This window comes from Colius striatus, chromosome 16 (genome assembly GCF_028858725.1).
Source record: "Colius striatus isolate bColStr4 chromosome 16, bColStr4.1.hap1, whole genome shotgun sequence".
NCBI classification, from domain to species: Eukaryota; Metazoa; Chordata; class Aves; order Coliiformes; family Coliidae; genus Colius; species Colius striatus.
The window spans coordinates 8,286,541-8,300,037 of record NC_084774.1 but is presented as its reverse complement, the minus strand read 5'-3'; the positions used below and the strand labels follow the sequence as shown (position 1 = coordinate 8,300,037).

The 13,497-nt window shown below is 59.7% G+C and overlaps 1 protein-coding gene across 1 annotated transcript; it reads right to left on the bottom strand.

The window, feature by feature from the left end:
- Nucleotides 1-8,060: 8,060 nt before the first annotated feature.
- Nucleotides 8,061-13,116, bottom strand: COMMD7 (COMM domain containing 7). The gene is made up of 9 exons (XM_062009065.1): nucleotides 12,992-13,116; nucleotides 12,204-12,257; nucleotides 12,009-12,111; nucleotides 10,457-10,513; nucleotides 10,343-10,380; nucleotides 9,701-9,791; nucleotides 9,558-9,607; nucleotides 9,015-9,063; nucleotides 8,061-8,429 (listed from the first exon to the last, which is right to left on the bottom strand). Exons 1-9 carry the CDS (start codon nucleotides 13,073-13,075, stop codon nucleotides 8,353-8,355), a joined length of 603 nt encoding a protein of 200 aa, XP_061865049.1. The 5' UTR covers nucleotides 13,076-13,116; the 3' UTR covers nucleotides 8,061-8,352.
- Nucleotides 13,117-13,497: the final 381 nt, after the last annotated feature.

The following is a 13,497-nucleotide window of genomic DNA, read 5'->3' as shown; positions in this document are numbered from 1 at the left end:
CAGGGTCCGGCCGTGCTGCCGGGGGGGGGAAGCCCAAGGCTGCGGGGACGGTGCCTCTCCTGAGCCGCGACGCTGGCAGGGAACAGCAGCAGCACACCGAGCCCTGTTCCTGTCCCGCTGGTGGTCCCCAGCCCTCGCCGTGGGAGCCGTCCCTGCTGCACACCCATGGCTGCGAGCGCTGCGGGTGATGGGGCTGCAGCCGAGCAGCGCTGCCCCTGCCGCGGGTGCTCTGTGCGCCCCAGATCCTCGCTCTGCATCTCCACCCAGGGATGTGCCGGGGCCGGGGGGGCTGGGGCAGAGCCCGGCAGCCCCCGCAGCCCCCAGGGCCCGTCTGTGCTGCGTGGTGTCGGGGCGGCAGGGGGGGCGTCGGGCCCCGGCAGTGCTGTGGTGGGAGCGGGTGTCACGGCCCCCGCGGTGCCCCCAGCTGCACAGGCACGGTGCCTCCTGATTACCATCTTGTTGGGAGCTGCTGCAGCCGCTGTAATTTGATGCTCTCGAAGTTGGTGTTTACAAGGGACAAGGCAGCCATCCGAGGGCTCTTCTTGTTCTCCCAGTGAAAGAATATTCCTCTCTCCACCGCGTGTGGCTGCTCCATGTGCCAAGCGCTGCCCAGCTTACACCGAGCATCTCGCTGAAGCACCTTATGGGAGTCAGCACCTCCAGAGCCGCCATCTGGCCTGGGCAACGAGGATGGAGACCCCACACCAGCGTGTGTGTTGTGACAGTGGGTGTAGACCTTCCATGCAGTTGTCTGCTCAGGGCCAGACGGCTCTCTGGTGCCCATGGTGGCCATGCTCAGGAAGACGCCCACCAGGCAGGAGGTGCTGGGAAGTGGGCAGGCAGCCGGCAACCCCGTGGGACTCATCAGCTCCCTGTTGACAAATCCTTTCACTCGTGAGCAAGCAGAGCAGGATGGAGCCCAGTACAAGGCTTCCCAGCACCACTCAGCCTGGGATTGCAACGTCCCCCACTGGACACACCAGTGTTTCGGTTGCCACTGGGATCAGCAAGGTGCTCACCTTCCCTGGACAGTGAGTGGGCTGCTGAGCTGGCCCCACCAGAGTCTTGCCACCCCCCTCCAGGCTGTCCCCACGGCCCCAACACCCCCAGCCACAACACAGCGGGGCTCATCTACAGAGCTGGGCGAGGTGCCGCTGGCATCTGTGCCCTTGTCATTTCACCAGGGCTGAAAATCATGTCAGTCACCACACTCAAACCCTGGCTGTTGTGCAGGCACCCTGGCGGGATCTGGGCACTTTGGCACGGCTCCTGCAGCACAGCGTGACTCGGGGCTGTGCTGCTGAACAGATGGCAGCGCCGCAGCCGCCGGGGGATGGAGGGATGGAGAGGTACCTGCTGCCCTCTGGCCCGTCTGTCCCAGCCGGGAGCGGGGGCTGCACACCAGCCCTTCTGAGGGGCCCTGGGGAGGGTGTTTGCAGGATGACAACAAGGGCAAACTCTGCTCCAGGCAGCTCTCAGGCAGCAGCCTGAGGATCAGCAGCAATAAGAGCTCCACGAGCCCTTTGTGCTCGCCATGTTTAGGCAGTGCTGTCTATCACGGGGCAGCAGATCCTCCCTTTGGGGTTTTTACGTGTCCCCAGCTCACTGGAGTCCTGCTGAGAGAAGAGTGAGAGATAAAAGCCAAACCAGCTGCAGGAGGGAGGGATTGGGCACTGCAAGCACCTGGGCTGGGGCAGGGCTGCAGGCAGGAGCCTATAAGGCAGGCTGGAAACAGGGGCACGAGGCATGTTATGGCAGGGAACAGCTTCAGGAGGAGATGAGGCTGGAGCTGGAGGCAAAGCAGGAGCATGGAGCGGGCTGGGAGGTTGTGGTGAGTGAGCTGCAGTTATTCCCAGCACTGTTATTACAGCCCCCTGTTCCTAACACCCCCGGTGAGGTGGGAGCACCATGTTCTCTAAGAACACACAGTTGCCAGGTCCTGCCCCTTGGCCCTGTGCTGGCTGCGTGTGGGGATGGAGCTGCCAGTGCTTCAGCTTTGCTGCTGGGAGGGGGAGGGAGATGGCGGAGGGGAAGGCAGGACTCTTCATCCTCATGGGTAATGGTGGCAGGGAGGAGAGGCAGCTCCTGGGCTAGCTGCAGCATCTGTCCTCCCTGTCCTGGCCCTGCCCCAGCAGGGAGGGCTTTTCCTCCTTCCCTGGGGAGGAAGGAGGGATGGGCTCATCCCCTGCGAGGGATGGACATGCCGTTTGTGAGCTGTTCTTGTCACTGGTGCTGTGCTTGTATCCATGTGTCTTGCAAACCCTGAGCCCGGTGTGGTGGTCAGGGCTGGCCTGGCTCTTCCCTCTGATGTCTCTGCTCTGGGCTGTGAGGTTGGTTTCTAGGCAGAGCCTTAAAAATGGCATGCATACAAGTACTAAAAAAAGCATAATTTTATTCAATAACTGCATTGTGTGCTCAGAATCCACTTGTGTGTGAGATGGAGCAGTAGGAAAGCTGGTGAAAAGGCGTGTGTGCTCCCCCTCTCTTTAACCTGCTCCAGCAGTGCTCAGCTGAAGCTGTTCTGCACCAGCAGCTGTATGTGGAGGGGCTCTGGCTCCAGCCCTGGGGGGCTCGTGTCCCTCCCCACACAGCAGGACCTTGAGTCCATCCCGGGGGGGCTCTGCCTGGCTCTGGGGTCCTCCCTCTGCATCGAGGCTGCATGGGAAGGGTCCAGGGTCCTGCAGGCACCTGCCCCCCTCCCATCCCACACTCCTGCTGTCTTCTCAGAGCCTGGGTCTACAGAGGCCACTCGTGGGGGGCCCAGGCTCCCCGCACTGTCCCACACACCCCGCATAGATGGTGGGTTGGTAACTTTTACGTGTGCGTGTGTGTGTATATATGTACACAGCCAGTTCCTCGGTAGTGGAAGCTAAAATTGCCAGGCTGGCTGGCTGGGTGCCCAGATGCAGGGGGTGGCCCCGGCGAGGCGGAGGTTCTCCTGGTTATTTTGGGTCCGTTCTCGGCAAAGCCACGGTGGGGGATGCGCCGCCCCGAGCAGCACGTCGCGGGGTGCGTGGGGTGGGACGGGGCGTGCTCGGGCCCCCTCCCCGCGTGATGGGGGGGAACAGACACGGGCGGGTTTCGGGCTCGTTGCGTTTTGAATAAATCTGGACGGTGAGGAGGGGGCGTTGTGCCGAGACACGGCTCCTGCCCCCAGCGCGGAGCCTGAGCTCCCGGCTGCCGCCGCTGCGGGGGCGGTACCGAGGGGGGCTCGGCGCAGGACGGCCCAGCCGGGCGGTGTCTGGGGGTCGCACTGGGCTCTGGAGGGGGGGCTGCGGTAGCTCCGGGGCTGCCGGCTCGAAAAGCGCTTGTGGGGACCGCGGGGGAAATGGTGCTGCGGGGTGGGGGTCGGTAGGATCGGGGGATGGGGGAGGGCGGGGAGCGGTGCGGGGGGCGCGGGGCGGGGTGCGGGGGTTGCGCGGCTCTGCGCGGTGCTCTGCTGCCCTCTGCTGCTCGCGCTCCGCACTGCGCGGGGGGCAGCGAGAGGCTCCGCTGCGGGGGGGACACGGGGACCCCAACCCTGCTCCGCGGGGCTGCCGAGCCAGGAGCACGGAGCTGCCCCGTCTGAGGGTCGCTGGGGAGAGCGCAGGGACAGCCCGGCCGTGCCGTGGGCAGGGTCCCGGTGAGGGAAGAGCTCGTGACCTTGCTGGCAGCCCCTAAATTCTGAGGCCAGCAGTGTCGGGGTGCCACTGGCCTCGGCCTGGCCGTGGCTGCTGCCCGTGTCCCGCTCCTCACTCACCATCCACCCACCTGCCTGGAGCAAAGTTCGGGCTTGGATCGTGGAGGGGACCTGCTCAGGCTTTTCTCGGGCTGCGGCTCCAAAACTCAGCCCAAGGGCACCATGTGCAAGTGCTGGGGCTCCCTGGGGGCTCGGGCTGCTGTGGTGCAGGCTCGGGCTGCTGTGGTGCAGGCTCGGGCTGCTGTGGTGCAGTGGATGGCACTGAATGGTACAGGGATGCTTCCCTGGTGTTTTGCAGGGGCAGATCACCACTGGGACTTGTTACAAGCACATGTTTAAGGAACAACGTTCCCCCAGGCTGGGAGGTGTCAGCAGCACAAGGGTTAACCCTGCTTTCCCTCTCTTTCCATGGTGTGGTTGGGGATAACCTCGTTAGCTGTGTCAGGGATGGATGCCCCTGGGACAGAGCAGCCCTTTAAAATGGAGCTGTGCACTGCAGGGTAGGGCTGGGAAATGGGAGCTGTGCGGCCTCAGTGGGCAGATGGCAGAGTGCTCCTGCTGCCATGCACGGGCCTGTGGCACTTGGTGTCGAGGCCCTGCTTGGGGTGTCAGAGAGGGGAGCAGCTGGACAGGGCTGTGGGGGACAGGGTGGGTTTGTCACAGCAGGTCTGGATGCTGGTAACAAAGCTGTGCCTGCAAGAGAGGCAATTGCAATTGGTTGGTTCCAGATTGGGCTGCCTCAAGGGCACGGGGTGCCCAGCCCCTGTCCCACAGCTCAGGGGGTTATTCCCTGGCCCCAGAGATTTGTCTCCTCATCTGCCCTCAGAGAGGGTGCTCAGGACTGGGTCAGGGCTGGCAACACAGATGAGCACAGGGACCCTGACACCACTCTGCCTGTTTTCAGATGGGCTGGTGAGCTCCCATCACCCTTCCCAGGGCTGGTACTGGTGCCCAGGAATTGTTTGCTGCCTGTGCTGTTGTGCCACGGGCCCTGTTTCTGGTGGCCACCTCCCCGTGCTGAGGGAGAAGATGGGTTCCTTATGCCTGAGCATTCATTCGCTCTTGATCGACAGCCTGCGGTCTGGCTCAGCAACCCCAATTGTTCCCAGTGTGCCTGGACAAAGAAGTGCCTAGAGAGATGGCAAGGCTTAGGAGAAGAGGACATGCTAGGAATATTTCCCCTGCCTTAGACACCACCAGTTTTCCCCACCCCCTCCTGCAAGAATGGGACGCAGCAGCTCAGAGCTCCACAGGCAGGATAAGATGCCTCCCTGTGTGTCCAGAGCAGGGTGGGAGCAGGAGAAGCCTGTCCCAAGACAGGAGGAGGGTTTCTTCCTGTGGAGCTTGTCCTCAGGAACGGCCTCTCCTGGTGATGGAGGTGGATGCCAAATGCCTTTCCCCGAGCATGGGCCATGGGAGCCCCAGGTACCCTCGTGCATCCCCTGTGGGTGCCTGTCCCCAGGGACTCGCGTGGCACTGCAGGGTAATGGCACTGCCCTGGGGCCTCCTGTGTGCCCAGGATTGCTGTTCCCAGGCAGACAAAGCAATTTTGAGAGCTCAAGTTTGCAGGTGGTGGATTTTTTGCTGGGTGACGCATCACTCCAAAACCTGGAAGGACTGGGGAGGGGAACAGGATGGGGTGAGGAGGGACAGGAGTGGCTCCACCAGCCACGCTGCTCTGTGCAGGACTAAAGCCATCACAGGGGCAACCCCTTTTCCTTTCCCCCAAGCCTGGTGTTCAGCTGCACCCTCGCTGCAAGCTGCAGGCTTTGCCTGGCGCTGGGCTGAGCTCTGGGATGCTGTGATGGCTGATGCTTTCTTTTCTCCCCGGCTTGTCTCACCTGCCATGACTCATTCCCAGCTTTTGGCCATCCCTGAGATTCGTTGCCCTATTTTGCAAGCAGGGAAGCTGGAACGGGAATAAAGACCAAGCTCTCCAAACCCAGGGCATGGAGCAGCTCCCAGCGGGGTCTGTGTGAGCAGGGGGTTCCCGCGGGAGCTCTGCCGGTTCCCACGCGACCCGCTCAAGGTCAGGCAGAGCCGGCAGCGAGCCCCCAGCGCCGGTTCCTTCCTTCCCCCGGCCCGGGGGCTCGCAGGGGGAGCGGAAGCAGAGCCTGAGCCTGTGTCTGCTCTGCGAGCTCGAGCAGGGGGAGGGCGGCGGGTGCCAACGAGGCTTTTGTTCTCGGAGCTTAGAGGGCTCCTTCACATGTGAGGGGAGCGGCACCGGCGCTGCCAATTGACATTGCAGAAGATGCTGCATCTGAAAACATCCCGGCTGCCTCGGTCATTAGCATCTGACATGGTTGAGAATCACAGCGGCATTGAGTCGGTGCCGGGAAGGGACAGACCCCGCGAGCACAGCCCCTGTCTCCTGGCCGCTCTGGTGCGGCTTTGTGGCAGGAGGCTGGCAGGGATGAGCTGGAGGCTGCCTGGGAGCACAGTACCCGCTCCAGCCTGGCTGCTGGGGGCCGCTCTGCCATCTTCCCTGGGCTCAGCAGAGACTGCCCGGCAGCTTGGGGTGCAGTAAGGGGGTCTCTGAGGTGACAGAGGGCTCCCGTTGTGGGGAACGGGGCTGCACAAGCGTCTGAGCGTGCAGGGGAGGGACAGTGTTGTGGATTTGACATGGCTGAGCCGTCCCTGCATTGCTGCAGCCCCCACACTCGGGGCCTTGCTGCAGCCCAGAGAGCCCACATGTCCCCGCTCCCACCCCCACGGTGGGGGCCTGGGCAGGAGCAGAGGGGTGGGGGGGGGGGGGGCTGTAGCATGGCAGCCCCCAGGGGAAATGGGCTGAGAAAGCCCAGGGGGAGGCAAACCGCTGCAGAAGTGGCTTCACCCCGAGCTGGCAAGAGGCCCCTGTTTTCCCCCGCACCCGCTGTCCTGCAGAGATTAGCGCTGGGCTTGGCGGGCAGCGGAAGAGGCTGCAGGCGCAGAGCACGGCGGGGCCTCTGGGAACCCGGGCACAGCGGGCACGGCCGAGCCCCCTCCCGCCCTCCCAGCTGCGGCTCAGCCCCGCTCAGCCCTCCCCGTGGCATTTGCCAGCACCCCGTGTGCTGGTGGCAGAGCCGGGTGTGCTCTGAGGGACTGCACCGGGCTCCTGCCCCGGTGCTCTGACAGGGGGTGAGCTGGTTGCCCTGTGCCTGCGCTGCTGGAGCTGGCTCCCTCCCCGTGCCCGCTCCCTGTGGGGCTGCCAGCTTGGCTCATGGCACCGGGGTCCTCTCAGCATCATGCTCTGGTGCCGCCGGTCAGACACCCGTGGGGATGGGGAGGCAGAGTGGAGGTGACCCCTGCAGCCAGGGTCAGAGGCGTGTGGCAGCCCTGAGGGGCTGAATCCCACCCGGGCAGGGGGAGGAGTGCAGAGGGCAGCAGATTCCTGACCCACAACTGAGGCTGGCATCTTCTCCAGCATGGCCTTGGGCCACCTCCTGCTGTCACGGGGTAGGGCTGAGTGGTGCCTCCTTGGCACAAGGGCGAGGAGAAGTAATAGGAACAGGCAGCAGCAAACAGAGAGCAGAAAAATGCCTTTTGTCCTGAGAAAGCATCTTCTTTCTCCCTGGAATATATTTCCCTGCCCCCAAAAGGAGATGGAATGAAAGGAGATGGAATATTTCACAGGCCACGAGTGCAGAGGGTTGGGGTTTTAAACATTTTACCATAGTGATGTGATGAGGTTGAAATGCTGATGGATGGCCCCACACCTGGCAAGCAGATACCTAAATCCCGTCCCTGGGTTTGCCAGCAGGGTTGCCCAGCCCCCTTCCCAAACACACAGCACAGCCTAGACCCACTCCTGGTTCTCGTTGCTCATGTAGGACTGCAGGAGGCAAAGCAGGAAAGTGCTGGGTCTTCTGCAGGCTGAGAGAGACAGGGAGGAACCTCAGTGAACTGAACACTTCCCACTGCCCCAGTGTTGGCTCAGGGGTCTCACTCTGCTCCTGCAGCTCATCCTCACTCTCAGGCAACTGAGGAGTTGAACTAATGGTGCCTCATGGGGTTTGGGTGTTTGTCTACCAGGAAAGGGGCTGCAGCTCCCCCTGTGCTGTCACCCAAACTGCCCACCTGAGAGCGGCTTGCTGCAGCCCAGCACACACCACTTGAGTTACCCACTACACCCCTGAGATCTTTTGCCCCCGGTTCAGGGAGGCAGTTGTTTAGCTGCCCAAGGTCTGCTGAGGTACACCCTTCCCAATTGTGCCTCGTACAGAAAGAGAATCAATCCATTTGCCAGTACAAGAGAAGAGGCTGGGAAGCAGCCAGTGATTCCCCTGGTCAGATGCTCTCCTTTCTTCCCTTGTCCTCTCTGCTTAATTCTTCCAAATCTGAAAATGATCCTTTGCTTCTCTTTCTCTTTTTCTCACAAAATCACATTCTTATACAAACGGAGCAGGATGGGAACAGGTTTATTTCTGTGGTGTTTTAGGACAGGAATCCACAGATTTCTGAACCACAATTTCTCGTAACAGTATACAAAAGGGGACTTGCAGCTGCTTCAGAACATCTGCTGAAGTTTCAGGTTCTGAGGGACTGATGGGTCCTCTTGGGCCTTGACACCACTGCTCCTTGCACAGCCTTATCTCTTATCAGGGTGTTAAGAGTCAGTTGGGCAACAGCAGAGCTGCAGCCCACAAGGAGAAATTAAACATCCTGCCCAGGTGTCAGCCCAGGCCCCTGCAGCTTCAGCTGAAGCTTTCCAGGCTGGTTTTGACCCGTTCCATTTCATGCAGAAAACTGTAGAACTGGGGCAAAGTTAACTCTGCAGAGGAAAAAAAACAATGAGACATTAAGTCTTAGATTTCAGGTTATGCTTCCAGCATGGGCAAAGCTGTTGTGGTGCTACTGCAGAGCAGCCTGTGCCCCTCAGCCCAGCAGCAGCAGACAGGAGGGCTCAGGGCAGCTGATGCTTGGAATCCTAGAGTGATGGGGCTGGAAGGGCCCTGTAGAGCTGCTCCAGCCCAACTCCCTGCTAAGGCAGGTTCTCCTTGATCAGGGGGCACAGGCTTGCTGGGCTGTGTGGGTTTCAGGGTGAGGGTTCTCCCCACAGCCCCCACACTGGGGAATGGTTTGTCCTGTCAGCCCCGCTGCTCTGGCTGCCTCTCAGCTCTGTGGCATATCTGCATTTGCCTATACAAAGGCTGTCCCAACAGTCCATGTTCCTAGATGCTCCTGGGGTCACTGCAATGGGGAAAGGGCAAGAGAAGCCCCAGCACCCATCAGTGACCTTGCTGAGTCTGCACCCAGAGCTCCCCCCACCTCCAGCAGCACCTGGGAGCTCTGAGCTGCTGCTGCTCCACTTTCACCCACTCAAACGCTTCCTTCTCTTCCAGAACCATCAACTCACCCATGTACACGTTTTCTGTTTGGGTCCCCTTTTTAATCACCAGCTTCAGCTTGGGGGAAGAAAAAGCAGAGGTATTTTAATTCAGAGACCTGTACTCTTGAGCACCACAAAAGACAGAAGCACAGGAGCCTGCTGTGAGTTTTGGACAGGCAAACTGCTGCAAAGCACACGCAGCTCTGACAGACATTTGGGGAACTCTCATGTAGGAAGAGATTCCTTAGGCACTGGAAGGATGTCTGGATGCCCCATTTCCCCTCCCTCCCCATGATAGCATGATCTTTGCTAGATGGAGCTTTCTGAAGAGCATTGCAGAGTGGGCTATGCTTCTGCCATCCGTGCTGTCTTCAGCAGAGACACAAGCAGCAGTCTGGCTGCTGGCAGTTGCACTAGGAAAGTTGAAGCAGATGCACTGCTGCAGAGCTTGTTCCTCTGAGATTTAGCTTTCCTCTAGTTCCCTCCCTCAGCCAGTCCTTCCCACACGCCTGGTCACAGCTTGTTCCTTAACTGCACTACAACCTGAACCCTCTGATGAAGGAGATTTACCTGTAAGAAGATACTTCCCACTTTTTCCAGTTCACTGCTCCCAGCAGTCACTGTGAGGTAGAAAGGAGAGAAGGGAGGACGATCTGTTAGCTACACTGTGAAATAGTGGTTTAGCTCTTCAGTTTCTGGCTCAGCTCTATTACCTCCAAACTTCCACTCCATATCTATCAGCTGGTTAATCATCAGCGTCTGTCCAACAGCCAGGCATGTCAGGGTAGGGGAATTCACCTTCCACTGCAAGAGCAAAAGACACACAAGCAATCAATTTGGAGAGGCCTCTCTATGTTACTGCAACTCCAACACAAGTCAGAAATGAGGCAGACCGATGGCAGAGGCCTGAAATGGAGGTGTGCAAAGGGCCAAGCTAAGGTGGTCGGGAGGGGCTGCTGGAGATGTGTGAACCCTGCTCGGATTTCCAGCTGCCTTGTCACAGCTGTAAACCAAACTCACTGCTTTTCTTTTAACACTGGTTCAGTGTAACAATATCTGTGCAAAAAGTCATGTGTTCATGTAACTGTGTGACCCTGGGGCTCAGAGTGTGCAGAGCAGAAAAGCAATCAAAGGGGAGCCACACGGGGATGGCTGCAGCCAGCAGGGAGAGGCCACAGCAGACCGTCGCTATCATCAGCCAAGGTGTTCCCATCGGTTAGCCAAGGATCTCCTGGGCTGGGCTGGAAGCAAGGACCCAAAGTGCTGACACAGCAGCACAGAGGGGTTATTATGAATTCCCACTCCAAGATTGTCATTTCTGTTAGCTCAGAAACAACCAGAAAACATATGAATACCTGTTCTGCGAAGTAAGTGGCTTTTTCCTCGCTGAGGCCTGTGGGAGAGACCAGAGATCACCACACGTGATAAATATTAATTACCTTTTATTTGGTGAATGTCAGGTGACCTACCTAGAGCCATAAAATCAGCTCTGACTTGTTCAGGAGACAAATTCCTCCTCAGGGCACCTGAAAAAAAAACCCAACATAAAGAAAAGGCTCTTTTCACTGAGTGAGACCAAGGTTTAGCGAGCTGGAGGAGTGCAGGGAGGGAGCCCCTGCCTCGGAAAGCCGCTGCCCTGGGACCGTGTTTTGAAACAAACCCCAGCCCGCAGGGACAGCCCATCCAGTTGTGCCTGCCCGGGGCTTTGCAGATGCCCGGCACTTTAAAAGTCAGGGCTAGGGGAGTGCCCGGGGAGGGAGATTTCATTGCGGGTATCCATGGCAACGGCAGCAGCGGTTGTGTTTTGAAGCTGCTGCTTTCTCTCCTATAGAAGCTTTGCTTGTTAAAGGAGAACTGTTAAGGCTGGCAGGCTACTAATTTGACCTACCTGCTGTGTTTTGGATTATGGGTGTGAACATGTGCATATAACACTTTCCCCTGCTGCGACTGCCTCCTTTGTTCTGGGGCACAGGCAGCACATGGGAGTTTACAGGGATTCTGTTCTCTGAAGCCCAGAGCAGGAATCTCATAAATTCAAAGAGACTGCCAGTCCCACGTGGCCTCCCAGCCTGCAGCACACAGGCAAAGGTATCTGCTGAAATGCAGCCTGTCACCGACTGCAGCATCCCAGAGAGAGCCCGAAGTGAGGAGGGGGCTGAGCCAGTGCCCACAGAGGGGAGCCAGGGGAGAGCATCCAGATCCATTACACACCCCCCAGGCAGCTGCAGCAGAGGAAATTCTTCAGTACTACTCCTGGACAGAAGAAATGGCTTGAAGTACAGGGTGAAAGTTCAGGCCCCATGCAGGAAAGAGTTGTGCAGGGGTTCACCGCTGGGACAAGAGCTATGGGGAACTCAGACTGGGGGATGATAGCAGGGGATCCATGGGATGAGTGTGCCACAGAGGTGTTTGATGCATTATCAGGTCATAAGTCTCATAAAGGGCTGGAGTCTGGACTATTCAAGGGCAATCCCCTCTTCCCCACTATTAATGAATGAGAAACTGCTGGGCACCCAAGTGTCTTTCTACAAGCAGCCTGCAGGGACAGCTGTCTCCTTGGCTGGCCTAGAGCCACGCAGGTATCCAGCCCACACTCATACCCATCTCAAACAGGGCTTGTCCTTGCAGGAATTACAGCACCAGGTCACTTGGATGGACATTCCTACAAGGACCTCGTGCCATCACCAGGCTGCACTGATCTGGCAAAACAGATTTAGAGGTGGAAGTTGAAGCAAGCACTGTTACAGTGCTGTGCTTGCATTCAGTGCATAGATGTTTAAGGAGTTTAGTTAAGCCTGTGAGATGTGTGTGCAGGCAGGGCAGGAGGAACACAGCCAGGTCATCAAACAGGGCTATTTCAAGAGGAGAAGTTTTGGTTTTTAAATGCTAAGCCATTCATTATGTACCATTAGCACTTATTGTGCAAACCAGTGCTCTGGCTTTTGAAGAGATCCTTTAGCAGCATGCAGGAATAGGGCAATAGTTTGGTCTCAGAGAAGCAAATGCCAGTGTCTGACTTACCATTAGGTACCAGAAGAATACTTTTGACAATGTTTTTCAGGGGGCCCAAGCTGATTTTGTTCGTGGTGGCAAAGTCTGAGAGCTGAGTCAGAAACCTTTCTACCTGCTCAAGAGAAAGAGCAAGGACACAATCTTCTGTTTCTCAGCAGAGAGCTGCACTCACACACTTCTGTGTGCTCTGCTCATGCATTTTACCTCCTTGGGCTCCGTAAGAAAGCGGAAGAGGACTTCAGTCAGCGCTGAGAATTGCTGTGAAGAAACAGGGCAGTGTTACAGTCGGGCATCAGCACCTTCATTGCTCAGCACCCCGCCACCCCCATCAGCACCTGCTTCCAATATATTGGTCCCAGAGTTTGATCTGCTGTGCTGGTAAGAGCCCCCTGTCCTCAGCATTACAAATGGCTACAGATGGGCTTTGCTCATGGGCACTTTGCAGGGACTCAAAGGGTTTCTGCAGCTGGGAGCTGGCACTGCACGGGGCTTTTGTGACTTGGCTAATCAGAAGCTGCTGTTCTCATCCCGTGTAACCCAGAAACTGCGAGCAGGGAAAGATGCAAACATCTACTCTCACGTTTCACTAACCCGGGAAAGAAAAGAACTGGTTAAAGGTGTAGCTGCTGCCTCCAGCGTTCCGAGCTGCAGCTGGCATGGCTGCAGAGAGAGCACGGCACCAGCAGCCTCCCTCCTCTGCCCGTGCCAGCACCGGCCATGACCCGGGTAGGGCTGGCTGGGCTGCCGCTCCGCAACCCCGCCCCGGGCCCTGGAGAGCGCGGTGCCGTTCCGAGCGAGCACAGACCCCGCGGGGACCCGGGCACGGGAGGCCTGGAGGCCTGACCGGGGCTGCCACCGGAGCTTGGGGCCTGGAAGCCCGCTGCGGCCCGGCTCCGGGGCTGCTCCGGAGCTCGGTCCCGGCCGGCCCCGCGGAGCTGCCGGTGCGGGGCTGCTCCCGCGGCCGCGTCCCGCCCGCCCCGGCCCGGCCGCACCTGGGCGCTGAGCTGGTTGAGGTTGTGCATGTCGCCGGTCACGGCCTCCGGCACCGGCTCGCGGGTGAAGTTGAGCAGCCCCATGGCGGCGGCCGCGGCTCCGCCCGCCCGGCCCGGCCCCGGCGCCTCCGCCCGCCTCAGCCTGAGCATTGGCGGCCGCACTTTCCGCGCCGCCGCCGCCCCGCTGCCCCCGGCCCCGAACCGGCGGCTGCAGCGGCCGCGGGCTCCCGGCGGGGTCCTTCCCGGCCCCTGGAGCAGCCGCTCGGGGCGGGACGGCCCGGGGCAGCCCCGGAGCCCACAGCCCCTGCGGCCGCCACGGCGCCGCCCAGCCCCTTGTTGGCACCCGGAGCTGGCAGGAGGGGTGGCCGGTGGGCTGATGTGGCTGGTTGCCCACAGGAGGGGTGGCCAGCAGGCTGACGTGGCTGGTTGCCCACGGGAGGGGTGGCCGGTGGGCTGGTGTGGCTGGTTGCCCACGGGAGGGGTGGCCAGCGGGCCAGTGTGGCTGG